The 25,816-nt window shown below is 38.8% G+C and overlaps 4 protein-coding genes and 1 non-coding gene across 5 annotated transcripts; all 5 read right to left on the bottom strand.

The window, feature by feature from the left end:
- Nucleotides 1-228: 228 nt before the first annotated feature.
- trnaf-gaa (transfer RNA phenylalanine (anticodon GAA)) lies at nucleotides 229-301 on the bottom strand. Its single transcript has one exon. It is a non-coding gene; the product is annotated as a tRNA-Phe (tRNA).
- A 929-nt stretch (nucleotides 302-1,230) lies between these two features.
- On the bottom strand, nucleotides 1,231-4,064 carry LOC121955532 (red-sensitive opsin). The gene is made up of 6 exons (XM_042503542.2): nucleotides 3,908-4,064; nucleotides 2,960-3,256; nucleotides 2,685-2,853; nucleotides 1,891-2,056; nucleotides 1,570-1,809; nucleotides 1,231-1,475 (listed from the first exon to the last, which is right to left on the bottom strand). Exons 1-6 carry the CDS (start codon nucleotides 4,008-4,010, stop codon nucleotides 1,377-1,379), a joined length of 1,074 nt encoding a protein of 357 aa, XP_042359476.2. The 5' UTR covers nucleotides 4,011-4,064; the 3' UTR covers nucleotides 1,231-1,376.
- Nucleotides 4,065-6,299: 2,235 nt separating this feature from the next.
- LOC121955517 (blue-sensitive opsin-like) lies at nucleotides 6,300-14,466 on the bottom strand. Its single transcript, XM_042503516.2, has 5 exons — nucleotides 14,088-14,466; nucleotides 12,544-12,712; nucleotides 12,162-12,327; nucleotides 11,813-12,052; nucleotides 6,300-10,465 (listed from the first exon to the last, which is right to left on the bottom strand). Exons 1-5 carry the CDS (start codon nucleotides 14,464-14,466, stop codon nucleotides 10,361-10,363), a joined length of 1,059 nt encoding a protein of 352 aa, XP_042359450.1. The 3' UTR covers nucleotides 6,300-10,360.
- A 1,416-nt stretch (nucleotides 14,467-15,882) lies between these two features.
- Nucleotides 15,883-19,155, bottom strand: LOC121955527 (blue-sensitive opsin-like). Its single transcript, XM_042503528.2, has 5 exons — nucleotides 18,628-19,155; nucleotides 18,340-18,508; nucleotides 18,082-18,247; nucleotides 17,023-17,262; nucleotides 15,883-16,257 (listed from the first exon to the last, which is right to left on the bottom strand). The coding sequence occupies exons 1-5, from the start codon at nucleotides 19,004-19,006 to the stop codon at nucleotides 16,159-16,161; spliced, it is 1,053 nt and encodes a 350-aa protein (XP_042359462.2). The 5' UTR covers nucleotides 19,007-19,155; the 3' UTR covers nucleotides 15,883-16,158.
- A 1,484-nt stretch (nucleotides 19,156-20,639) lies between these two features.
- LOC121955507 (blue-sensitive opsin-like) lies at nucleotides 20,640-23,046 on the bottom strand. The gene is made up of 5 exons (XM_042503504.2): nucleotides 22,589-23,046; nucleotides 22,326-22,494; nucleotides 22,072-22,237; nucleotides 21,636-21,875; nucleotides 20,640-21,552 (listed from the first exon to the last, which is right to left on the bottom strand). Exons 1-5 carry the CDS (start codon nucleotides 22,965-22,967, stop codon nucleotides 21,451-21,453), a joined length of 1,056 nt encoding a protein of 351 aa, XP_042359438.1. The 5' UTR covers nucleotides 22,968-23,046; the 3' UTR covers nucleotides 20,640-21,450.
- Nucleotides 23,047-25,816: the final 2,770 nt, after the last annotated feature.

Raw genomic sequence — 25,816 nt, 5'->3', positions numbered from 1 at the left:
AAAGACTTCAAAATGCCCATTTTCATTTTAAATATCAAAGCGAACAATGGACTAAGGATAGCCGAGTTGTGCCTACATGAATCCATGAATTCATGATTGCTTTGCGGGAAACCTATGAGGAAGACCTGCTATAGAAACAGCAATAGAGACCTTGTTGCATAGCATTGGGGTTAAATCTATTGCATTAACCAACAAGGTGATTTGTTATAAAATCTGGGATTGGATCATTGCCGAAACCCGGGATCGAACCAGGGACCTTTAGATCTTCAGTCTAACGCTCTCCCAACTGAGCTATTTCGGCTCCGACAAGTGTAACTCGTGGCCCTGAATACAGATTGAAAGCATCGTAAACGAAAATAAAGATATTTTGGCACATATTTACTTTCCTTATGTCATTTAGAATGTATACTTTAGCTGCAATGAATAATGCAATTAAAATTAACCACAAGTTTTAATTAGTTGCAATGGTAAATATTCTGTAACTTGTTTCCAGTGATTTAGTAACACTTTAGATTACGTACTATAAATCACAGTGCAATTTGAGTATCAACACAGCATCAATTAAATACTTATAGGGTAGGCCTAAGTACAATAAGACAAGAGGTTAGGGAAAAGGGGGAGGAAACATTGAGGGAAGCCTTAGGAATAAAGGTGTATTAGCTATAGATATCAAATAATTAGGTTTATGTTTTGTTAAAGTAATGATGCAGGGGCTGGGCAGCTGTCATTTCAGTTTCTACCTGTTATGGCCCTTTGTTATCTCTCCATAGACCAAATCAGATTACAGGGACACCTCAGGTTGCCCCAAGTTATTGTTTCGGTCAATTACCTCTAACATGTTAAATAGCAACCCTTTAAACTTTCAGAAGACACAGTTCACTTCAGGGACAAGCAGAGGTTTACCAAAGCTGCTGTAATGATTTAATCTGGTGTATCAGAGCCTGATGGCCTAAACTCCAGAGCGAGGTCACTATAGGAGAAAAATATTTTTTCCTGCACTGCATTCAAAGATATGTGTTCGTTTATCCTCCAATATTTTCTCTAAACACTTGAAAGGTTTTGGGAAAATGTCAGTAAATTGTTCCTTCACCAGTTTGGGCAACAGATATCTGGAGCAGCTCCATAAACCATTTTTTTCAAAAATGCATTGATAGTTATTAAAAAGGAAAACTTTGAGTATCTTTGATATTTTTATGATCATCTGAAAAAAAGACCAGTCCGACATCAGGATTCATTTGCTTTATGTATATTTTTATGTCATGTTTTTATATTTGCAGGACAGCTATTACTACAAAAAATAAATAAATGAAACAATACATATTTACTGTACAAATCACAAATGTTGTTTTTTTCCCCCAAAAAGTAGATAAACAGCTTTATGCAGGAGCCACAGAGGAGACTTCTGTCTTTGATGTGGATACTTCAGAGCCATCATCCACTTGTTTGCCAAAGAGCTGCATGATACACACACGGAACTGAAAGGGAGAGACCACATAAGTATGTTAACAATGTAAACCGAACACATCTGATTTAGACAGAGAGAGTTGATCGATGTGACATTGTGCCCACCTGCCGGTTCATAAAGACATAGATAACTGGGTTGTAGATGGTGGCGCTCTTGGCGAAGTATGCAGGCATGGCAGCAGCCAGAGGATGGAAGGCATATCCAGGGTTCGCAGCTGCAAAGCAGGCAAAAAAGGTGTATGGTCCCCAGCAGAAACAGTATGCCAGGATCATGACAACGACCATTCTGGATACTTCTTTCTCTGCTTTTTGGGTTGACTCTGATTCCTTCTGCTGCAGGGCAACCTGTGAGCCAAAAATTACCAGTCTGAGATTCTGCCAGGCTCTGATCTAATAGAGGATAAAACTATAAATAAGATAACTTACCGCACGGATCGCCAACCAGACGGCCAAGTAGCACAAGATGATGATAGCCAGAGGAATGAGACAACACGTGATCATAAGAACAATCATGTAGGACTGGACACCAGGGTCATCACTTCCACTGAATACATCAGGTCCACAGGAAGTCTTAAGTCCATGAGGCCAGTACCTGATGCAAGAAAATGTTAAGTTTACAGGTCCACTGATTCATTTAAAGGAACAGTGTGTAAGATTCAGGGGGATTTATTGGCATCTAGCAGTGAGGGTTGCAGATTGCAACCAGCTGAAACTTCTCTCGATTAAAATTCCCTCAATGTTCATTGTTCAAAAGGTTTTTACTGGGAGATGAAATACTCACAGAGTTCTCTCCCTCAGAAAAAATGGACCATGTGATTCACCTTTTTACTTTGATAACTTAAGATCATGACATTTAGAAGGTTTTTATTGAGAGCCAAGTGTTTCGACCCTCTAGTTGCGGAGGGGCTGCCTACCACTGTGGCAGACACAAAAACACAAATGGGGCTATCTAATGTTAGTTTTTGGTTTGTCCGTTCTAGGTTACTGTAGAAACTTGGCAGTGCAACATGGCAAGATCCATAGACGAGCACTGCTTCCTATGTAGATAAAAATGGCTCATTCCAAGGTATCGAAAACACTAGTATCCTTATTTCCAGGGGTTCATACACTATAGAAAACATTGTGATTACATTATCGTTCATTTCTGCTAATATACCACCCAAAATAATCTACATTGGACCTTTAAAACACAGTTTTTTAGAGTAAAAACACCAGGCTACCTGCTCCATCCAAAAATGGGGGGAGCACACCACACTGCTGACCAAACCCAGGAGAAGACTATTCCACCTGTGGCCCATTTAGCATCAAACTTGATGTTTCCAAAAGGTTTGCAAACTACTACCCATCTCTCCCAGGAGATGATAGTCAGGGACCAGAGAGCAGTGATGCCTGTGTAAAGAATAAGGATGCTTAGTCAAGATATATAACTCTCAGCCTGATAACATATGCAACAATCCGCGTTTTCCAAACTTTTTAAAAAACATTAACCACTTACCACACACTGAGACAACATATCCCTCAAAGATGCACATTGGGTGTCCCAGAATAAAGTAACCAAAAAATTGGTTGCATACACTGATGGTGCTGGCAAAAACCGTCTCTCCGAGATCAGCAACTGCAAGATTGACCAAGATCCAATTCAGAGGGTGACGGAGTTTCTTGAATTTTGCCGTGGCCACTAAGACAAGACCATTTGTGAAGACTGATAAGACGACTACAACAAACATCCAGACTGTTGCCACATTGTAAGCCCATCGGGGAGCAATGTGGTAATTGGGACCCTCAAAAGGATCTGAAAAAAAAAGCAATCTCATATTTAGTCTCACAATTTTGTAGTCCATTAGTAGTCTTATTTTGTAAGGCAGTAGAAACATCACCTTTTAGAGAAAGCACATATTTTATAGATGTAATGTTGAATATACTGTATGTAATGATAATGAAACTACATTATCTGACTTGTACCTAAAAAGAATGAGATAAAAGCTTAGTTTTGCAATTCAAACTTGTAAAATGTGAATATACAACAATATTAACTGCATGTCATTTGAATCAGATTATAATTAAAACTGGGGGGAGCACACCACACTAATCCTGACTCCAAAACTAAATTGTTGGTTTTTGTGAAAACCAAAAGATATTTGGATTATACTGCACAAGTTGTGTGTGAGTTTGTAAACTGATGTTTTTATGAGGCTCTGCTGCTGCTGAACGTGGTCCCCAATCAATCAGTAACTCAATATGATTGCCATTTTCTTGCATGGAGGTAAATGAGTAAAACAAAGTTTTTTTTTTCACTAACTGAAGGTAACACAGCATCATTAACTGACCTACAAATGCTCATTTTGTATTCCTTTAAAAGTACAAAGGTAAATCAATAATATTAAATTAGGTATTTCAACACTACTGTTTAATTAGTAAATGAATAGAAACAACAATACTGTACCTCTGGTATGATTGCTATTTGTGTAAACGAAGGCAGATCCTCTTGTTGTCTCCTCGTGGTACCGCCTGGCAGCAAAAACCTGTTTTCCCCACTCTTCTGCCATTCTAATGTATAGCGGACGGACCTCAGTAGTTAAACTTTATTGACTCTTACAGCCTCCTTGGGTGAATGGTGCCACACATCTGACTTTAGCTTTTATACTTCAGAGACCTCTGATAGGATTAGATGGTTAGGTTAGCTGTAGTGTCTTGCTTGGCAGTGATACTCGGCGGCAGGGCAACCCTAGGCAAACCTCTTTGAACTGTAATTAAAACTATCAGCTTATTACCTTAAGACACAAAATGGCCAAATAATCTCGTTTGAAAGCGGATATCCGCCAACTCCAGATTAGCTGCAAGACCTTTAATATCAATTCTGAGCCATCATTTGCCTTCATTGAGACCTGCCGTAGCCGATATTGCCTATTTATTACAACTATAGCAACACATAAATTATTAAGTGATAAAATGTGTATCAACTGAAAACTTAAGCTTCCCAGCAATTTACTATTTTGTTATGTTTTTGGATTCAGAGAAAAAAACTCTGGGAAAACACTGGGACACTTAGTATCAGGAAATTGCATTGGTTGCATGCTGGTTAAACAACTTCTGAATTTAAGACAAACACTGCAGAACTGTGCATAACAACTTTACAGTATAATGTGTGTGAAGTTGGGGGTCTTAGTTAGTATACATGTCAACCGTGGCGGGGATGAGAGGACAGCCAAGTCCTAAAGCAGCTTAAATGGACAACTGGCGATCCACGAAACTTTAATAGCGGCAGTTAGAGTTGTTGACATGTGAGGGAGGTAAGGCACCTTTAATCCCTCCAGAAAGATGGTTCACATCAGAACACAGGATTTTTCGACTTTCTTTGATCCTACAACTCACGTCATAGTTCTCATGTCAAGGGCATAACAACTATGATTCACAGATGCAAAAGTATGCACGCACATCAAATCCAAAGTGGAGCAGGTGCTGAACCAAAGGTGAGTGAAATACTCAGAGTCTGATGAAGAGCTGTGTTGCTTGAAACCTCGCGACTACTTTGGTGCATTAAATAAGTGATAACTGGAGCCCTGCAGTGTGCAAGCCATTTTGTTGGCAACCACAACCACTGATGTTGTGTCACTGGCTGCCAGTTAGCCTGTAAGCCAGTCTTGGAGCCCATTGACTATCTGTCTGACAACAATACAGGATTTCCTCCAAAAGTCACAAATGAATTTGTGACATCAAATAAGATACATCAGGAGAAAATCATGGCGGCAGCAAGAGGCTGACGTGGACAAATCATATACGTACATCACCCCCAAATCAAAAATACAGATTTTCCCTCTTGCCTGCAGTGCTGTTTATCAGTTTTTGATTGGAGTTGCCGACTATTGAGGATACCTGTCATGGAAGGTAAAGCACAAGTATAAACAATAAAACTGATGGGTGAGTTGTATTTTGTTTCCTCAGTTTCAGGGTCTTGGTTTTGTGGATGCTGGCTCACTTACACTCTGAATAGTTTAGCTGTTATCAGGAATAACTGCTTTTCCTACTTGTCAAAATCTCTGCTGTGACCATGGTCTTTCATGAAAATACCATTCCTAGGTTGTCAAATACAGACACTTTGTCCTGCCCCTCGACATCTCATAGCAGCGCATAGGGTGCCCTTTAGCGTCTCTATATGACACAAAGCTGAAACACATTGTAACACATAGTTATTTGGGATATCAAAAGGTAAGGGGTGTGAAAAAGCATCATTATTTGAAGCCTCGAGGATGAGAACAAACTGGATTGCTTGATGTTATTTTGCCATTTGTTTAAATGTGATTGATTGTATTTGTAATGTATTATTACCATTTAATGCAGAACATTTTATACAGGAAACAAAACAGCGATAAGAGTGACATCTAATGGGCAATAGTGCTACAGCCACACATCTTATGAGTCAGATATTTGACAGTAAATCATATTGTCAACATAACTCAAAAAAAAAAAAGGATCAGATGTGGTAGAGTAGCAGCTGTTGTCACAGCAGTGTCTCCCCTCTTAGTGTTGAGCCCTCTCATGAGAACCTGTTTGACCCAGGTGAAGATTTCTCATGTCCCAGCAGACTAAAGCAGATTATACGGACAACTTGAGTTCTTCCATAAAACAGATTAACATAGAGTAATTACTTCTGGCGTGCTCACTCCGTAACACCTTAATCTCTCCGGAACAACAGTTCACTTCAGGAGAAAGCAGAGGTTAACAAAAGCTGCTGTAGTGGTTTATTTTAATCCGTTGATTCTGTGTTTTTCACGAGTCCACCTCTTGCTCAAGTAGCTGGCTCACAGATTTGATAAGAACTCCATGAAGGATACGGACCGCACGTCAAGAAGAGGATGGATCCTGCAACTAAAGAGATCTGTAAAGTTTTCCTCTATTTTCCCTATTTTTACAAATATTTCTCTACTCATATTAGTACTTTACCAAATTCTGACAGTTGTTTATATCGTAATATTACTTTAACTAAAGTCGATGGGGTGACTATTTTGTTTTCAGTATCTTAAGGTATATCTAAATATCATCTGAGAGGTGTAGTTGACACTAGTTTGTACTTTTTTACCGCTCTTGATTCTTGTTTCCTCGTGATGCTGTGATGTTTCGAGGGTAGGTCTGGAATTCCGCTAGTTCTGAACTATTCATGGTTGGTAAAAGTTCACTACTAGCAGAACTCTGATTTGCTCCCGACTACCAACGGGAATCTCCATGACAACCATGACACAGTATGAAACTCCGGTGTACACACTCGCCCCCTGAATAGCAGGTGGCGTGCATGTTTATTACACTGGTGTGACGTGAACAGAGTCTACCTATCCTACTCATCTTGTTCACTTCACATCAGGTAATAATCCTGTTCTCAGATTTGTATGCAGATGTTGTTTAGGGGTGCTGTGATGACCAGATTATTCTTGTCTTCCCTTTACTTTTCCCCTGCAGCACAGATGAACCATGACGGCCTTAAACCCAGAGGCAGTGGATTCCAATTATATTACCAAAGCTGTGTCCGAAACGGTCACCTATCATGAATATAGTGCACTATATAATATGTTCGCCATTTTGTAGTGGTGTCTGAATTCTGTGCTGTTAATTTCATCCACTATATAGTGCATTATAAAATGCCCACAATGCACAGCAAATTTGAGTGTACATACAATGTACACTACATTCAACTCCCGTCTACCACAATGCAATGCGGTCGTGTTTTTCCAGGGGAAAAAAATTCCAACGTAGTGTCCGAAATCTCGTTTGGTTATTCCCTATACAGTGCACTATTTAATACACACCACATAGTGAATAGTGAGTGAGTGAATGAGGGGACGGTTTCGAACATAGCTCAAGTGTTGATTTGACTAATTGATTTTCAACTCTTCTCAGCAGCATGACAGACAGACAACATGTTGCCACATATGTTTACTTGGAAACAGGAAACAAATTCTGAGGCAAGTGTTTCTGTGTCAGGTTTTTAACAGCTTAGTTGGTAGCACTTTCTATGGTGGCCTGTCTATACTGCATCATAAACTAACTAATGCACTGTTCATACATATGAAAAGTATTGCACCAAAATTTGTATACAACCCATGTAACCAGGAATGCTATGGTCACTGACAGGAGGAGGCTTTTCTATGAGGGCTCTGACACGGTCTTTGACCCCATGGGAGCTGTGGAATAATATAATATGTATACTGAAATCTCTTAATTCTAAGAGTGACTGACAGACTGTATTTAATCTCAGTATGAGGCAGTGTGTTTGTATTAGACAGATGACCTCGATCCAAAAATCGGTGTAATATATAATCCAATATTCTCTTTTTGTAATAATCTCATATAATATATTGTATAGGCCTTATGTTACTTGGACATAACTATTGCTCATCAAACCATTGAAACTATGTCCCTGGACAGTATTTTCAAGTGATTTACTCAGTTGTATGGTTTCAGCACAAAGGCTATCTGCTGTGAACAAGGTAGTATGGCGCCATCTGTAGGCTGAATGTTGACTTGTCTACATTTTTTACACCACAGTGATATCACATAGACCTTTATTGTATTTTGTATATATTTTAATGAATTAATTGATAATGCAGAAGAAAATTGTACATTTTTTTCAGGTTGAAAAGAGCTGCAAGATAATGTCAACTGCACCAGATGGACAGATGAGGCTCAAGTGGGAGAGTAGAGTGGAAGCACACTCTGCTAATGGAAGTCTCCTTTAACCCTTTGTTATCGTAGATTAGGGGTGTCTTAACTTTTTGAATGGGGGTGGGATTAGATAATGTGAAAATACCTAGGGGCCAGCTGATTCTTCCCTCATATAGTTGTTGTTTTTTTTTTTATCACTTACCAATGACAGACAATGCAGCTATTTTATCTATATATCTATTATCTATTTATCTGTCTATTTACTATAATTTTTGGGTAATTTTCTTGTATTTTTCATGAATTTCTTGGTAACCTCTGGGTCATTTCTTCTTTTGATGTTATTGCCTTCTACGCAAGTTTTTGAATAAAATAAAGCCAATTTTCCCAGGTCCAAAAGATTAAATAAATAATTTAAATGTATTTCCATCTTTTCTGAGCAACAGTTTTGTGTGAAAGGAATTAAAAGCCAATACCATATAGGCACCCGGCCCAAACATAAGCTTGCAGAGTTCAGTGGTTTAAGCAAATATTATATATATAAGCACTATTATCTATGTTATATGAAAATAATGCCAACGGACATTGTGCAAATTCACATTAAGGGTTGCAGCAATAAACAAAATGTAGTAACATTAAAATTAATTAACTGTGGGCTAAGTTGACTAACATACTAGTGTTATAACACAAGCAGGAATGGAGGGTTACACTTACAGGCTGCCAGAGAAGGCTGTCGATGGAGGCAGCTGATGGAGGTCGGGCACAGGGTTGGTGGGCACGGCCCCTGGCGTCCATGATTTATGTAGGTAGCGGCCCCAGTGTGTCATACATGAAAGATGTTACATGAAAGTATTGATCCTGCATTTTTTTTAAAATCTCATTTTATTTTATTACTTTGATGTTTGTTATGTTAGGCTACCTAGTAATCTATGTTTTAATTTTTTTCCACTTCATCATTATTTTATTTGTTTATTTTTTATTATATCTCTCTATTTATTATATCTTTTTATATGTTTTCAAAAATGTATTTCTAGCATTTTTAAAGAAAACTTTCCTTTAAAAAGACATAAAAGAGTTTGCATGGTTCAGCCAACAGTGAGTTCATGATCTCATCACTCATCTTCATAAAATCTTTTGGTGGCAATTTCTTTTACTTTTTTCAGTGTTTGTATTGGAAATGATTTTGAGTGAATGTTCTGTAGTGTTCTTAATTGTTCTTATACATTTGCGCTCTGAAATGGTAGGCTAAATTTTTTATATACTTAATGTATATAAAAACTTAATGAAGTGTAAATTTATCCAAAACATATTTCTGTCTTGGCTTCTCTGTCTAAAAGGTACACCAAAATTCATATTATGCACTCCTACTGTCTAAGACAGTCCAAAGATATAAGTAAACATGAACAACTGTCTCCCAAATCTAAAAAGTAGAGTGCTACAACTCAAATTTGTGAAGTCATCAAGCATAAAGTCTGGAGTTGCTAAGGCTGTTATCATATATTGTATACTGACAGAGAGTAGCTCATGTTCACAATACTGACTGAACTTCCCTTGATCATGGAAATAACAAATGGTAATAAAAAATTAATGTTCCCCTATGTTTATCTCCAGTCAGTAACGTTGACAGGCTTACAGAGTGTTCGGTGCTCCATCGAGCACGTCAGCAGAGAATAACATACACAGATGCAAGACCATATGCCCTATAATTACAGGACCAATACTGAATTACATACAGAAACCTATCTATCTGATAATATGATCCCAGAGTGTTTGCCCACATTGTCAGTAAATGTGTCTCATGGACATAAGCTGTAAAGTTGTTGGTCAGCTGTTTATCAATTCTCCATTGGACTCCAGATTGCATTTACACATGTGAATCCCAAAAAAACGAATAAAATTTTCAAAAGCATTTACAAAGATTCCTAATAAAGCTTTTGCTCACTACTATGGGTTTCCAGTGACCTACGTAAGTTAGACATCTTCCTTTCTTGTGAGGAAAACAAGATCTTTGGACAGAATACAAGACTAAAAGATATACATTTTGTGATGTACATCTGGAATTAATAGCCTGGTAAAGACACAAATGATAATTTCATTGCTGACATTTATTTGTTTTTCCTTTTTCTAAAACCTTTTTCTTTGCATGTAACTCTTTATCTGTAACAGTAATATAATCTCATTTGTCATATTTGTTCATTCAGTGCTATTTACAATGTGTAAGTCATCAAAATGAGCCGTGAGCAAGTTAGGCCGGTCCAACTTTAGAGACTTCAGTGACAGAGGAACTTGTTGATGATTCCTCATCGTCTCCTCCACTCATCCCCAGCATCTTCTGTATACATTGACGGAACTGAACGGGAAAAACAGCGTTATTACATTTGTTGGTCAGGGAAATGCCTTTCTATAAGTGCCTCGAAGTTAATAACATAATGAACTTTGAGGCCATTCTCTTTACAGACTGAACTGAAACAATATATCTGGTGACTTAGTCATGACAGCAATTTAACTGTCCATATAATCCAAATTAGTAAATAATTCAAAATTTAATTTTTTGAATTTCTTATTAGATGTTCTCCGCTAGGTTGAAGCAAGCTTTTTGTATTTTTTGAAAGCCACCATTAGAGGGCACCACACTGGCAGCAAATTTTGGCACTCTATCTCTGCAAATCACTGATATATTAAATTTGTGTGTTTCAGATGTATCATATAAATGTGTTAAATCCCAACTCTCTACCTCAACTGCATCACTGCATAGACTGTTACTCATGACAAGACCACTCCTCCCCAAGATTATGTAACTCCATCTTTCAGGCCCGTGTCTCTCTTGTCCCTCCAAACCATGCCAAGCTGATGTGAGTTTAATATGGACTTTCTCCTTTATGATGTTTATTTTGTTGCTACTGAATGAATTTTCTTAAAGTTAACAGATGGTTTTGTGTTTTCTTTTGCCAAGATTCCTGAGTTGAATCTTTTGTCAAGAAGAAAAAATAGTAATGATAACAAAAATGCCATAGTAGATGCATTGATGACGTGTGTTAAATGATGACCATATTTATTAGGATTGCTTGTTTAATGTCATGCAGAGCTGTAATATTTTCTTTCATTATTTCCCTATCTCTATACAGAAAAAAATCATCCAACAACAAACAACTCTTCATTTAACACGCCTACAATAAACTGTTGAAATGGCTTCCTGGATCCTGTGTTTAAATGTTTAAATCAGCTAATCTTTGAACCAGCGCCAACAAACTACACAGTTTTATCACGTGTTTAAAGTGATGTAGTTCTATGAGTGGACGCTGTTATTGTGATGTGGAGGGGATGGTGGATACTATGATCTGCCAAGCTGCAGACCACTGTTCGAGACCAGGACAACCAGGTATTTTAACCCAAAACATTATAATTTTCTAATAGTAACCAGTTGGTGTTGTACCTTAACATAATCACTTATGTTACAATGGAGGTAGTAAACGCTGATCGGCTCTGATGGCTGGTTCGATAAGTTTTAACATATCTGCTACAGTAAAACGTACAAATGTTACATATCCGTTGTTTGCAGAAATGTACAAGGCCAATATTTATTCTGGCGATTGGCTTGCTTAATTCACTACAACTACAGTTCAGTCGAGTGAAATCAGTTACCCTCCTGACTGAAAATAACTTTGACATTTGAGTGAATATTTGACAAGGCACCAACCTGTTTATTGAGGAAGATGTAGATTATAGGATTGTAGACCGTGGAGGCTTTAGACAGACAGGAGGGTATAGTCGCCAGTCTCAGGTCAAAAGGCTGCCCACGATTGTTAACAACCCAAAGAGCAAAGGAGGCGTAAGGCAGATAGCACACCAGGAAGCCCAGCACCATGACGATCACCATCCTGGTCACCTCCCGCTCTGCCTTCTGGGTGGAGGCAGACTCAGCCTGGGCCTTCGCTGCCTGTTGACCAGAAAGGTAGATTAAAGCGGTTGGCCTGATGGCAACTCAAACAGCTACGGAGAAATCTTCTTTTTTTTTCATATCAACCCAAACCAAACATATTGCCTACCGCTTTCAGCATGAAAAGCAGCTGTGAGTAGCAGAAAACGATGGTGAAGAAAGGGACAGAAAAGCAGAAGCAGAAGAGGAACATCACATAGGACTCATTGTTGTACTTATTGTTAGTCGTGTACCAGTCCGGTCCACAGGAGCACTGCATGCCCTCTGGGATGTACCTGCAGACACGGAGAAAATATCACTGCTGTACATGTGTGAGCTGCAAGTACTTGTGTAGTGGTTGGATAAATGATTATCCTTACAAGAGGTCTTTTAACATCAAGATTATGGTATCAAATACAAACAGTTGGATAAAGACTCATCTTCATTGCTTTACCAACTATTAAAAAAAACACAAAATAAAAGTGCTGTCTGTTTTGAATTTATTCACTGACCTACTCCATCCAACCAGAGGAGGAACTGCAGCAATCAGAGCAAAGACCCAAGTCAGTGCACAGCAAGCTATAGCATGGTTAGGCTTGAAGGCGAAGTTCCCGAGTGGCTTGCAGACAACAAGCCATCTCTCAAATGCCACCACAGCCAGAGACCACAGGCTTACCATACCTGCAAGACAGGACAGATTAATATCTGAAACATCTGAATTCCAATAAAAATTACCCCAGAAAATAAAGATCCTTTTCATTCACCTCTTAAATTGCCATATGCAGTATTTATAAATGTATCATGAAAGATGCCTTGGTAAAATAATCAAAGGGCATTGCAGTAGTGTATTTAATGTGAAAGCATTTTCCTTTCTTTTTCTTTAGCAAACAAATACAAACACTAAGCTGAAGTCGACTTAAACATCTGTATTCAATACTCTAACAAGTGCTCTTTGTCTGTCCAAAACCAAGAAAAGATTGAGTAAAAATGTGGATAAGTTCCAGATGCAGACCTTCAAAAACTGGCTTTGATACCACGACCAATGTCAAGTGCTGCAACGCTGGTTTTAAGTTTAGAAAAAGGACTCATGTCTAGTCTTCTGCCTGAGGTTTCTATGTTGCTTTCCAAGCAGATAAAAGATTAGCATTTATTTGAGACTGAGGCATAACATTTACATTTCAGTTCATAAACCAACAAGAACCCAACAGCAACGATGTTAACGTAAGACAAATATAATTTTGTTTTTATATGTTTAGGCTAAGACTGTAACTGCAGCTTTAAGACGGAGACACTGAAGTTGCAAATTGTTGTTTCTGTGGAAAAGATCTAATAAAATAATTATCCAATAGACTACTGATATTAAAAAATTAAATGCCAGTTAAGGTCCAGTGTGTAGGCTTTCGCGGCATCTTTCCATGAGGTTGCAGAAATTTTTCATGGGTACCAAGCTGTAGTAGAACTACAATGACTGACACAAAAACAAAAAAATGTGATTGACCCTGTCTAGAGCCAGTGTTTGATATGTCTGGGCTACTGTTGAAACAACTTGATGAACTGCATGGAAAAAGAACCTGCTCCAAATAGGTTATAAGGTGAAAAAACAACGGTTCTTAGTGTCAGGTGATTATAAATTAATGAAAACATAGTTATTGATATTACAAACCATCTCTGCCAATAGATGCCCCTAAACCCTACACATTGAACCTTTAAGAGCTGTTTTTATGTATGTTCATATGAGAAAAATAGCATATTAATACTGTGATGCTGATGAATAAACCACGCAGTTATCCATGATAGATTGTCTTGTTGCAGGAAGAAGTGGCAATGTGTTATTTGAGGGTGGTTTGTCTGACAATAAAATCAGCACAATGGGATTGCAAGACAATTTATAGGAGGCTTGCAGTTATAATATAATAAACATAGGCACAAAATATTGCATATATCAAAAGTTGCATAAGCACAAATGTTTGCCTTTTGGTATAATGTGATATCAATCACTCCATCTCCCCACTTTTTTTTCTTTAGTAGGATTTATTCCATTCATTAAAATCCTTACCACCAACAGTTGCTGTAAATCCTTCAATCTTGCACCCCAGCGGACCAAGAATCATGTATCTGAAGGCAAAGCAGTAGAAGCAGGTGAAGGAGCCCACAGAGCTGACGAGGAGGTTTGCCACAGCCAAGTTCATCAGGATGTAGTTCAGATGAGACCGCAGCTTCTTATATTGAACAGTACATGCGATAGTGAGGATATTGATGCCTGTACCGGCCACAAACAGGAAGAACATAAACGCTGACATAGAATAAAATATCCCTAGGCTCCCTAAGTGATCCTGGGGAACCAGGTACGGGCTGAGAGCTGTGATGTTGTTTGTTTCCAGAGGGATGGGAATCCAGAAGTCCTCTGGGAGCTCTGTAGGGCGAATTCCCCTCATTTTGACTTGTTGTGTATAAAATTAAAAATTCAAGCACTTTTCAAAAAGATGTTTAAAATTTTAAAAAATTTGTATCTGATTTTAAATAATCCTGATATGCTTGATATTTTACTGTCCTACAACAGAGTATTCTGTTGGGTGCATTTATAGGAACTCTGAATATTACTCAGACTCAACTTAATTGGCTCAAGGAGGGGCTTTAAAGCTTTGGTTCACAGACCACACATACTTGTCCTGATGTACGTACACACACATCACGCACTCTCATGATAATATGTGCCACCTTTGAGCTAATAGAGATTAGTAGCTCAGTACCAGAACTGGCAAGGATCATCTCATTACAACCGAATGTAGCACTGTGTTTGTAAACCATGTGAGCTCATCATCAGTGATGTTCAGGTGGTCACTGCGTGCATTTGGCCCCAGTGATCCAGACTGTACTGGTTTACATCAGGCATGATATGTTATTTTTAATGGGGGTCAAGCGTGTGTGTGTGTGTTTGTGTGTATGTTCGTGTTGATGTCACTTGGCTACAGGGTGTGTGGTAATAGGAGTGACCTGTTGTAAAAATGCCCATCACTTCCAAATTGATTCACAGGCTTTTTATGATTTTAAGGAAAGTTTGGTCATTAAGCAAAGGACAACTGACTTAACCCTTTGAAACTGGGGCAAACTGGCTGTCTTTCAAAAAACATGGCAAGGAAAAAAGACTTAAAAAGTGAAAGGAAAGTGCTTAAACTTTATAATTACTCTTTAAAAAACACACTAAATGTGTTATTGTGATAATATATAAGTATATATGTAAGTATATTTTTTCCCCGAACTTTTTCAAAAATGTTTTTTTTTCTTGCAATTTGTGTAACATTTTGTACAAAGTTGCTCATTGCCTTTTTTTCCCCATGTTTTTGAGAGAAATCATACAATTCTCCCACTGTTCAGAGGTTTAAATACTTGTAAAAGGCTTCTGAAAGCAGTACAAGAAAAGTGATGTCACTCTGGGTCTCAGAGGTTTAACATTTCAAGCCAACTGGCAAAAAGGGGACGCATGTAGATGCATGAGTTTACAAGGCTGCAGAAACTGCAAATTTGGACTTGTTTAGTGGTATCCTCCCTCGTCTTTTAGAGGTGACTGTTAACCTTGAACATAATCAGAATAATCACATCGGGTTATATATGGCCCAATAACTAAAATTATTTCAACACCCCTAATAAAAGAAAGACTTGGGAGCATGTTTCAAGTAATACTAATATTAAAACAATCTAATGATTGTTTAAAAAGTGTTGGAAATGTTGTTGGAAGTCCTTGCAAAGATCCATGAAAATACATTTTGCAATATTTTGGTTTTAATAATCTTTTTGTGGTAGTTTGAAATCTTTACCAGTAACAAAAGTAACAACTGTCATCACAATGCATTTTCTTTTATTTCTCTTGCATGTTGCAGCTACTATGTGCTGTACAACACAAAACCCCCAAAAGAAAACTGTATACAGTACAAACCAGCGAATAGCATAATCATAGAGACACTATTTTTACATGTTTATATTTTTATTTTCATTTTTCATATTGCAGATTATTTATTATTTCTCACTCGAACAGCAGCAGAGCATATCTTTTTTCGTATGATAAAACATACGTACATTTATTATTATTTACAATTCTCAATCATTAGCAGCAAGTCTCTATGTTCAGTTTAAGCAGGTCCAACTTTGGAGACTTCAGTCACTGATTGTGATGAGGAGTCCTCCTCAAGTGAACCCATCCCCAGCATCGCCATCATGCATGAACGGAACTGAAAAGGAATAAAAAAGATAATCAAATCAGTTAAAACGCACATTGTTTCTGAAGAAGAAGAGCGTGGTATCTATTATTAGCATCATGTGTGAGGATAATGGGGAAAGGAAAGTAAGCAAAATGGTCATTTTAAATATTAAAGGTTTTTCTGATATCAGACAGACTTGTCAACTCGTTACACTCAATTTCCATCCTCAGTCTGACACTGCAACCCAACTGATTTCTGTGGGGGAGGGGAATTTGATTTTACCCAACCAATCACTCATAATTATTGTGTAACAAAATGTTGCACTGACTGACATCAGAGAATGTGGTCGTACATGTGTAATACTACGGCTGGGCAATATGCAAAGAATCAAATGATTTTTTATGATTTTTTTTTTTTTACCAAATACCTCAATATTGATAGTGTAAAGAGACTGTACCACATTTCTGATACATAATCATCAGTAATGTGGATATATTGGCTAAGTAGGTAAATGCAAATCATAGAACAGCTACAACAGTCTGGTAAGTTCAGAAAATTACATCACTTTATTGTAACGCAGTCTTTAAAAGACATTGTCGAGCCTTATATCACAATATAAAGAAAACACATTGCCCAGCCCTGTGTAATACACAGAAAATTTGGGCACATTTTCAGCTCAGTGCGTTTAGGCCTCATAAGGGGGTTGTTATTGTTGTTTGCCGTTCTTAATCAGTTTCTCTCATGCAACAAAGCAAAGTGCATTTTAAAATGTGTTGTTCACAACATTTGACAGACCTGTTTATTGAGGAGAACGTAGATAACCGGGTTGTAGACTGTTGAGGCTTTAGACAGACAGGAGGGTATAGTCGCCAGTCTCAGGTCAAAAGGCTGCCCACGATTGTGAACAACCCAAAGAGCAAAGGAGGCATACGGCATCCAGCACACCAGGAAGCCCAGCACCATGACCACCACCATCCTGGTCACCTCCCGCTCTGCCTTCTGGGTGGAGGCAGACTCAGCCTGGGCCTTCGCCGCCTGTTGAGGAAGAGAAATAGTTGTTAAAGAAATTTTTGATAAACCAGCAGTGTCACTGGCAATTGCAGAGCCCCCTCTTTGTTGATGATACAGCCTACTAAGCCAGTCAAGTGATTTGTACTGATTAACTTAGGCTTTGATAAAACAAAGGATGACATGCATTTCACTGTAAATGTTTACCAACAGTGTCACATGTAAAAATGTAGTCTTTTTAAAACATTTTTAAGGAAACTTAAGTAAATACGTCTGAGCTATATGTTTCATTTTTTTTTATTTCTTTTTCGCAAACAGTGCACCACAAGGAATTTTTGGTGGCTTAGGCTCCCTCACGTGTATTTTTGCCCCCTTTATTTGACCATTATCTACAGAAAAAAAGCAAAAACAACAAAACCATTAGCTTAGATACATGTGACTTCTAAGGCAGGAGCCGGATGGAGCTGAGGAGTTTGATAGAGAGAGAGAGTGAGAGCTGCAAGCTGGAAACAACTGTTGCAATGCATGCCTGCACCTGCTGACAGGTGTGCCTGCACCTGCTGACAGGTGTGCCTGCACTTGATGACAGGTGTGCCTACCTACACCTGCTGACTGTCTTTCAGAAGTTCAAAAAATGTATTGTGCTCTGCTAGTGCTGCGTTCTTAAGTGAATAATAATCATAAGCTAATTTATGTTTGCTTGTTTCTTTAAAAAATTATTTTATGTTTTTGTTATTAAGGCCTATCTAGGATTTTAATTCTAATTTATGAAACCTAGGCCCTCGCAATTTTAAACAGTCCCCTCAGTCACTTCATTCTTATGCCAGGTCAGTTTGTTTACCTTACCATTTTCAGTGTGATGAGGAGCTGGGCATAGCAGAAGACAATGGTGGCAAAGGGAACAGCAAAGCAAAAGCAGAAGAGAAACATCACATAGGACTCGTTGTTATATTTGTTGTCGGTGGTGTACCAGTCAGGACCACAGGAGCACTGCAGGCCTTCGGGGATATACCTGGTGAGATTATTACAAGCGTGTTGAGTTTGCATCCCGGCTTCCCAGTTTTGTGATGAGATTCAGAGTGTATGTTGGTTTGTGTTGCTGACCTGCTCCATCCGACCAGTGGGGGAACTGAGGCAATCAGAGCAAACACCCAAGTGAAGGCGCAGCAGGCAATGGCATGGTCGGGCTTGAAAATAAAGTTACCGAGTGGCTTGCAGATAACCAGCCATCTTTCAAAAGCTACTACAGCAAGAGACCACAGGCTAACCATTCCTGAAACAACAGAGACATACAATTAAAAACATTTTTCAAACCATTATAAATAAGTCACGTAGAACGGCATGATCCAGTGGAATTAGTTTACTGTTACAAAAGTACAGCTTAATTCTTACCACCAAGCGTTGCCACAAAACCTTCAATCTTGCATGCTAGTGGTCCGAAGATGAAATATCTGGTTGCAAATGAGCAGCAGGCGGTGAAAGAGCCGACACAGGCCACAAGAAGGTTTGCAACAGCCAAGTTCACCAGGATGTAGTTGAGGTGGGACCGCAGCTTCTTGTATTGAATAGTGCATGCAATGGTGAGGGTGTTAATGCAAGTGCCACCCATAAATAGGAAGAACATGAATCCTGCCATGGCGTAGAAGATGCCTGTGCCCCCCAGGTGGTCCTGAGGAACCAGGAAAGGACTGAGTGCCGTGATATTGTTGGTGTCCAGGGCGACGGGTATCCAGAAGTCCTCTGGCAGCTCCATGCCACGATTTGCCCTCATTGATTCCTTTTTATATGAGTTACAATCACAATGGTTTAACCCTTTTGCTCCTTGTTCTTGCTTTGCCTATGTCATACAATAGTGAGGAGGAACAAAAGTTTTAAGAGGCAGACATGAATGCTGTGTTTTCTGCGTCCCTAATGTCTCATGATGCTCTTTTGTGGAGGACTGACTTTTATAAAAGGCCAAAGGATGCTGCTTATCCCCATTAAAAGGTTAATTGATTCTATAATCGACTGATTCATTGGGGTTTGCATTAATTGGTGTAAGTCATTAAGTGGTTTCCCCTTCTGGCTGTGCTGCCAAGGAGGTTACAGCCAGGATGTTTTGAAAAAGTTTGGCACTGCCAGAGAGCTTTGGCATTAAAGCTCAGAGGGTTGAGGACAATGTCTGGCACACATTCAAAGGAAACAGCCACTGTTATTGTCATTTGGCAACATTTCTGAGGAAGTGTGTCTGATTTGGCCCAGTTCACTTTATACCCAAATAATTTAGAAAACGGATTGATGGTTTAAAAAGGAAGGGAGAGGGTGTTCTGTTATAAAGACTATAGCATTGTCTGCATACGGGCTCATACACCTGCTACGTCTTTTACTACCTGGAAAATGTGAGGTGGTGTTGGGTGCTACTTGCACCCACTCTTTCAAGGTCAGGGAGGCAGGTTGCACCTAACACTTAGGACCATAACCTACTTCCCAGAGATCCCAACTTCTGGGTTTATCCTCCTCCAGGTGTTGTTTTTAAAGTTTGTATGAAAATAGTGTCCATGGGACAGATCACAAAGCTCTGCATAGCTCTGCACTCAAATGATCAACTTCTTTTGCATAATTACATTGTAAGAATAAAGGTGATGCAACATAAGGTGGCAAAAAATGTTGCATGTGTCCCAAAGCATCATATTAGGACTGCATCAAAACCAAGTTGAACAGGTTAATCCTGCTGTCTTAAGGAGGAGCGCAGTAGGTCTTTGCCTGCTAATCCGGTTTCCAGTAACGTTAATTCTGATAATCTCACTTGCTGTAGCTTTTTGTAATCCACTCTGTTGGTTTAACTCAAGCTTTGTGTTACCTTTTTGGCATTTTGCCTCCTTCCCTGAGCTTAAAGGGTGCATAAGACGTAGACAACAGTTTAAGTGCATAAGGGACTCGCTGCACAGTAACTTTGTCAAGCCAACAACCAGCCGCAGAGAAGGAGATTATACATCATTATATCAAGAGAGACAGGTGATGTAACAGAGACAAGAGGGTGAATTTCAATTTAAAAAATAAAAGTGTCGAATTGCATCAGTACATTAAAAGCAGCATTATAATAAATAAAACAGCAATGTCAACACAAATGCTCTGATGACTGTGCAGCTGTTTTTTGAAACTAGGAAAAACCTAACATGGATTTCACTGGAACAACAAAAATATTTTTTACTGTCATCGGATTCACTTTTTTGAAATTTTCAATAAATAAATTATCAGCTACTTTAACGACACAACTTCTGTAACATGCTCACACATCCTGCAGCAAATATCTGTCTGACAACAGGATGCTTATGTACAGAAACGTAGTATATAAAGTACAGTAAACAGTCACAATCCAGTGACCAGTTTGTTTTCCAGTAACAACAACATACAGACACCATATATATATTTGTATTTTTTTTTTATTCATTTTCACTTCGCAGATTATTTATAATTTCTTTACTATTTGAATTGCAACATTTCATATATTTTTTCCAACACGTTCTCATCTCCAACTCATCAAGTATGGCAGCTTGGTTGGTGGTCCTAAGCCTCAAACTATGACCCTCTATGCTCCCCTCTAGCGTCATTTTTAGATGTGCAGGGACAGCATGTGAGGTTTTACTTGCTTCATGCAGAATGTCATATAAAAAAAACTGTGCCCACACAAAATGTGGGATTCATCACCAAAACTACTTTGGGTTCAGGCAACAAAACTATCTGGATAAGTTTAGAAAATATGGTTTGGGTTAAAATAAATACGTTTCTGACTTACTTTATTTAAAAAGTTAATAAGCATGATGTCAGCTACGTATGTTGTTTTAGAAAAAAATCAGCATTGACTTTGGTTTTACACAACACACGAAGGGTTGTTTTCAGGGTGAAAGTATTATATTTGTTTGACCTATCCACCTTCTCTTTCTTTCTCTCCTCTCCCTTCCCTAAGGGAACTTTTTTTGCTCTTCATACTCCGTCATTGTAGCGGATAGGTTTTGTCTGCAGTTTGCTGATAGCCTGATACATTCTGTGCAGATGCTTAAGGGTGCCTTATGTGTCGGAATCATATGCAAACGGTCATCGGTAATGCTGCCGTGTTTGACGCCCTGGGAATGAGAACGCACTGATTTTTTCATATGACAAAACACACGTACATTTACTGTTATTTACAATTCACAGGAGTAGGTGGCAGAGAAGTCAACAGTCTTGATGTTCAGTCTAAGCAGGCCCAACTTTGGAGACTTCGGTCACTGACGTTGACGATGATTCATCATCCTCTCCACTACCCATCCCCAGCATTTTCATCATGCAAGAGCGGAACTGAAAGATGACAAGAAATTAAACTATAACATAAACCATGAAAACCTTAATGTGCTTCCAGTGTGACAGGACATCCAACTGACCTGTTTGTTGAGGACAACATAGATGATTGGGTTGTACACTGTAGAGGACTTGGAAAAGACAGAAGGTATAGAAGCATATCTCAGGTCAAAAGGCTGCCCGCGGTTGTTGACGACCCAAAGAGCAAAGGTAGTGTAAGGCATCCAGCACACCAGAAAGCCCAGCACCATGACAACCACCATCCTGGTCACTTCACGCTCTGCCTTCTGGGTGGAGGCAGATTCGGCTTGGGCCTTTGCTGCCTGTTGAGTGAGAGAGGTGACTTTAGTCTAAAAACTTCTGCATGCTTAGAGGTCCTAAAACCACATATTCTCATTACACAGGAGATACGGTTCAATTTAGCATTTTGTAGAAGTAGTTTACACCTTTTCGAACAGCAACCACTAGTCAGAAAAACATTTTTTTTAACTCTGTTTCCAATTTCTGACTTTGCCTCACCATTTTCAGTGTGATGAGGAGCTGGGTATAGCAGAAGACAATGGTGGCGAGGGGAACAGCAAAGCAGAAGCAGAAGAGAAACATCACATAGGACTCATTGTTATATTTGTTGTCGGTGGTGTACCAGTCAGGACCACAGGAGCACTGCATGCCTTCTGGGATATACCTGGTGGGATAGTCACATTAGCATGAGTCTATATGGCAGCCTTGCATCACGATCAGTGCAAATGTAAAGGTGTGTGTGTAATGCTGACCTGCTCCATCCGAACAGTGGGGGAACTGAGGCAATTAGTGCGAACACCCAGGTGAATGCACAGCAAGCTATGGCATGGTCGGGCTTGAAAATAAAGTTCCCAAGTGGCTTACAGATGACCAACCATCTTTCAAAAGCTATCACAGCAAGAGACCACAGGCTTACCATCCCTGGAATGACATAAAGTAGAATTACATTTTTTTTTAGATTATCAAAACTAAAGTGTCCTAATCTTATATATCTGTGTCTCAGTGTTTGTCTTACCACCAAGTGTTGCCACAAAACCTTCAATCTTGCATGCTAGTGGTCCGAAGATGAAATATCTGGATGCAAAGGCGCAGCCGGCCATAAAGGTTCCGACACAGGCCACAAGAAGGTTTGCAACAGCCAAGTTCACCAGGATGTAGTTGAGGTGGGACCGGAGCTTTTTGTTTTGCATGGTGCAGGCAACTGTAAGCGCATTGATGGAGGTGCCCGCAGTGAATAAAAAAAGCATGTATGCTGCCATTCCATAGTAGGTGGCTGAGCTTGCTAGATGGTCCTGGGGGATCAGGAAGGGGCTGAAAGCTGTGATGTTGTCTGTATCCAGAGGTATGGGGATCCAGAAGTCCTCCGGAAGCTCCGTAACACGACCGTGCTTCATTTTGCCCTGAACGTAAATGCGGAAAATCAGAGTTTTCTTATCATGGGATGGTCAGTTCAGCATCTCCTGCTTTATTGTAATGGCAGTCCATTACAAACAACCAGAGAACATTTATAGGGCTTTCTGACCGGACGTTTAGTCAATTGAATTAATTAAATTAATTGATTAATTGGAATAAAACCAGACCTGAGGCCATTCAAAGATTTCCTTATCAATTGTATCATGTCCTTATCTCATCACTGAGACACTCCTCCAGGTCAAAAGGAAAAGTTTACCCACATTGACAAACATTTTTGTCTCCCAATATCCAAACTGGTTCCATGGGAGCAAATCTTGAAGCAACAAAATTGTTTTGGAATCAGTCAATCCACTTATCAGTGCTATTACGACTGCTAATCACATTCAATTTGTCCTTAGGCAACCTCCTTTCTGTTAGTATTAGGATGGATGATCTCTGCTTTAGTTATCGTATTAGGATCAAGAAAGGATTACCTAATTTTGCAATTAAATTGCTGGGATAAAAGTTGCCATTGTGCATTTCTGCAAACCATAGCTTTGTTACATTTTTATGTTTCATATTGTAATGGACTGTGTTTACAACTATTTTACTAGTGTTACCAGTTTTGTCACTGTGAGATCTGTTATTGTTTAGAGACAGTAATTCAGATGAGTGTTGATGAAGCACTGAGATTTTCAGAGGTAAGAGGAGTAAGCATGAGTTGTCAGCCTAGACACTGTAAAGCCCATCTGTCATGTCAGATACCTATGAGATAGGTATGTGAGCCACAGTAACTGTAATTGACTGGATGCTAAAGGGGGATGTGTTGTTATCTTTGGGAGGAAGACGGGGTAGCTAGTCTTGGATGTGGAAAGCTGCTGCTAGGCTGTTGATTGTGGATCTCAGCACAAAGCAGGGTATTTTCCTTTCTCTCACATCAGAATCAGGCTTTTTAACACATTATTAGATTTGAGGTGAATGCTGAACTTCAGTTCAAGATCCAGGACTTGAAGGCATTTATTGGCAGAAATAGAATATAATATTTATAAATGTGGCCATTTGTTTCTAATCACCAGAAAATAAAAATTGTTGTGTGTTTTTTTTCTTCATTAGAAAGAGCCTTTACTATTTACACATGGAGCGGGTCTTCCTCCACAGACACTGACTCTAGATAAGCGTTGAGATATTTGGTGAATTTGCATTTTCGCTTCAATCACAGTAGTTCTCTCACATGCTAAACACAAGATACGGCTTTCAATTCTACAACATTTAACCAATATGTCACTAAATCGTACACACTGGACCTTTGAGAAACATATTTACCACTATGGAAGTCTAATCTCATATGTAAACAGAACTCTTACTTACACTCAGTTACTGTTGGATATACACATTTAATGTGCTGAACAACATCTTCGATAGTTAACAGCAATTATTGGTTCCTGCGGCTCTGCCTATCAGTTAGGCACTGCAAAAGGTGTGCAAGTGATTTGCTAAACTGCCCCTTTATTTTGAAAGATTTTTGTAATTAAGTACTGACAAAGAAAAGTGCAGAAGAGTTGTACTACATTGCTTGGCTGTGACATATAACTTTAGTTTTTAAATGCAGTTAGGTGAACCGACAGAAGTGGACAGTCGGGACACATTGCTATTCACACCTGTGTCCGTTTCCAGCCACTTGTCTTGAGATTTTGTTACTGATTATACATCACAGTTATTATTCCCCCATTTTCACCAGTCACTGTACACAAGTACAAATGGGGACAGATAGCATCACAAAAACACATGTCAAAACACAGCAGCACAAAAACACACAGGAATCAGAGGATAAAAAAATATTGGCACTTGTTAAAAGCAAAAAAACTTTTACAAATAAATAAATAAATATTACTCTAAATACTATATTTGATTGCAAAGAGAAACTATAACAGTCTTATTCCACTGAAGTGCAAAAACAAACCCTTCAGGCCAGACCAGCTGTACCTGTCTGAAACTAAAACTAAAATCGAATACCGATAGCAGCAGATAGTGAACAGACTTTAAGAATAAAATGAATTTTGAGTTCATTGAAGAATATTTAAAGTAAGTCTTTCTTGAGGAAGACAAAAACAATATTGCATCTAAAAGGAAACTTAGAGATGTTGTTTAAATGTGTACTCACTAATAAACAATAGAAACAATCTGTAAACTATCAGCCTTTAGTACTGTGTTTGTACTATGATGTACAATCATAACAAAGCAGGTTAATGGGGTTTTACATAAGACGTCATCTCAAATAGGTTGAGGACAAAAGCAATTAGGATAATTGGCATTTAGAATTGAAAAAAAAACAGCAGGCTTACAAGAGCATTGGGATGGGAGTTTTTTTCTGAAATACTTGTACCGTATTCACGGCTGTAATTCTTGTTACATATTCACAATGATAGGACAACAGCAAACAGCAAAAGTACATGGTTTTATAATTTTGCTGTAATAAGCACTTGGTAGAAAAAGTTGAAACAGTTGAATGTTTTCACAGGACTCCATGGTGTAATGACCTCTGTACAATTACGATTGTTTGGATTTCTTATTTCGCAACAGTGATAATACTATGTGCTTTTATTTGTGAAAAATCCCTTAAAACATCGGACTACTTGGCAACCAAATGGAGGTTATGTGATAACACAATATTGCAGCAGAAAATGCTCTTTTACGGAAGGCTAGCAGAGTGATGTGTTGTGCTGTTTATGGAGATAGATGACCCACATAAACCTCCTCAGAAACCTCCACCTCCTGCTGCCATAATCCTTGATCCATGTCACTTGTGAGGCTTTACATCATGATCTCTTTAGGCTTTTAAAGTTCAGTTCTC

This window comes from Plectropomus leopardus, chromosome 2 (genome assembly GCF_026936395.1).
Source record: "Plectropomus leopardus strain MGB_pleo_1.0 chromosome 2, ASM2693639v1, whole genome shotgun sequence".
In the NCBI taxonomy this organism is placed as follows: Eukaryota; Metazoa; Chordata; class Actinopteri; order Perciformes; family Serranidae; genus Plectropomus; species Plectropomus leopardus.
The sequence above is the reverse complement of the archived record's forward strand: the minus strand, read 5'-3'. Positions and strand labels throughout refer to the sequence as shown.

Coding starts and splice junctions, on each gene's coding strand:
- LOC121955532 (XM_042503542.2), bottom strand. CDS start 4,010: ATGGCAGAAGAGTGGGGAAAACAGGTTTTTGCTGCCAGGCGGTACCAC. Junction 2,854..2,959: donor ATATGTTGTCTCAGTGTGTG/GTAAGTGGTTAA, acceptor TTCTTTACACAG/GCATCACTGCTCTCTGGTCC. Junction 1,810..1,890: donor TCTGGTTGGCGATCCGTGCG/GTAAGTTATCTT, acceptor TTTGGCTCACAG/GTTGCCCTGCAGCAGAAGGA.
- LOC121955517 (XM_042503516.2), bottom strand. CDS start 14,466: ATGAGGGGAATTCGCCCTACAGAGCTCCCAGAGGACTTCTGGATTCCC. Junction 12,053..12,161: donor TGCTTTTCATGCTGAAAGCG/GTAGGCAATATG, acceptor TCTGGTCAACAG/GCAGCGAAGGCCCAGGCTGA. Junction 10,466..11,812: donor ACATCTTCCTCAATAAACAG/GTTGGTGCCTTG, acceptor TTTCCCGTTCAG/TTCCGTCAATGTATACAGAA.
- LOC121955527 (XM_042503528.2), bottom strand. CDS start 19,006: ATGAGGGCAAATCGTGGCATGGAGCTGCCAGAGGACTTCTGGATACCC. Junction 18,509..18,627: donor TTTTGTGGCAACGCTTGGTG/GTAAGAATTAAG, acceptor CTGTTGTTTCAG/GAATGGTTAGCCTGTGGTCT. Junction 17,263..18,081: donor TCCTCATCACACTGAAAATG/GTAAGGTAAACA, acceptor CTTCCTCAACAG/GCGGCGAAGGCCCAGGCTGA.
- LOC121955507 (XM_042503504.2), bottom strand. CDS start 22,967: ATGAAGCACGGTCGTGTTACGGAGCTTCCGGAGGACTTCTGGATCCCC. Junction 21,876..22,071: donor TCCTCATCACACTGAAAATG/GTGAGGCAAAGT, acceptor CTCACTCAACAG/GCAGCAAAGGCCCAAGCCGA. Junction 21,553..21,635: donor ATGTTGTCCTCAACAAACAG/GTCAGTTGGATG, acceptor GTCATCTTTCAG/TTCCGCTCTTGCATGATGAA.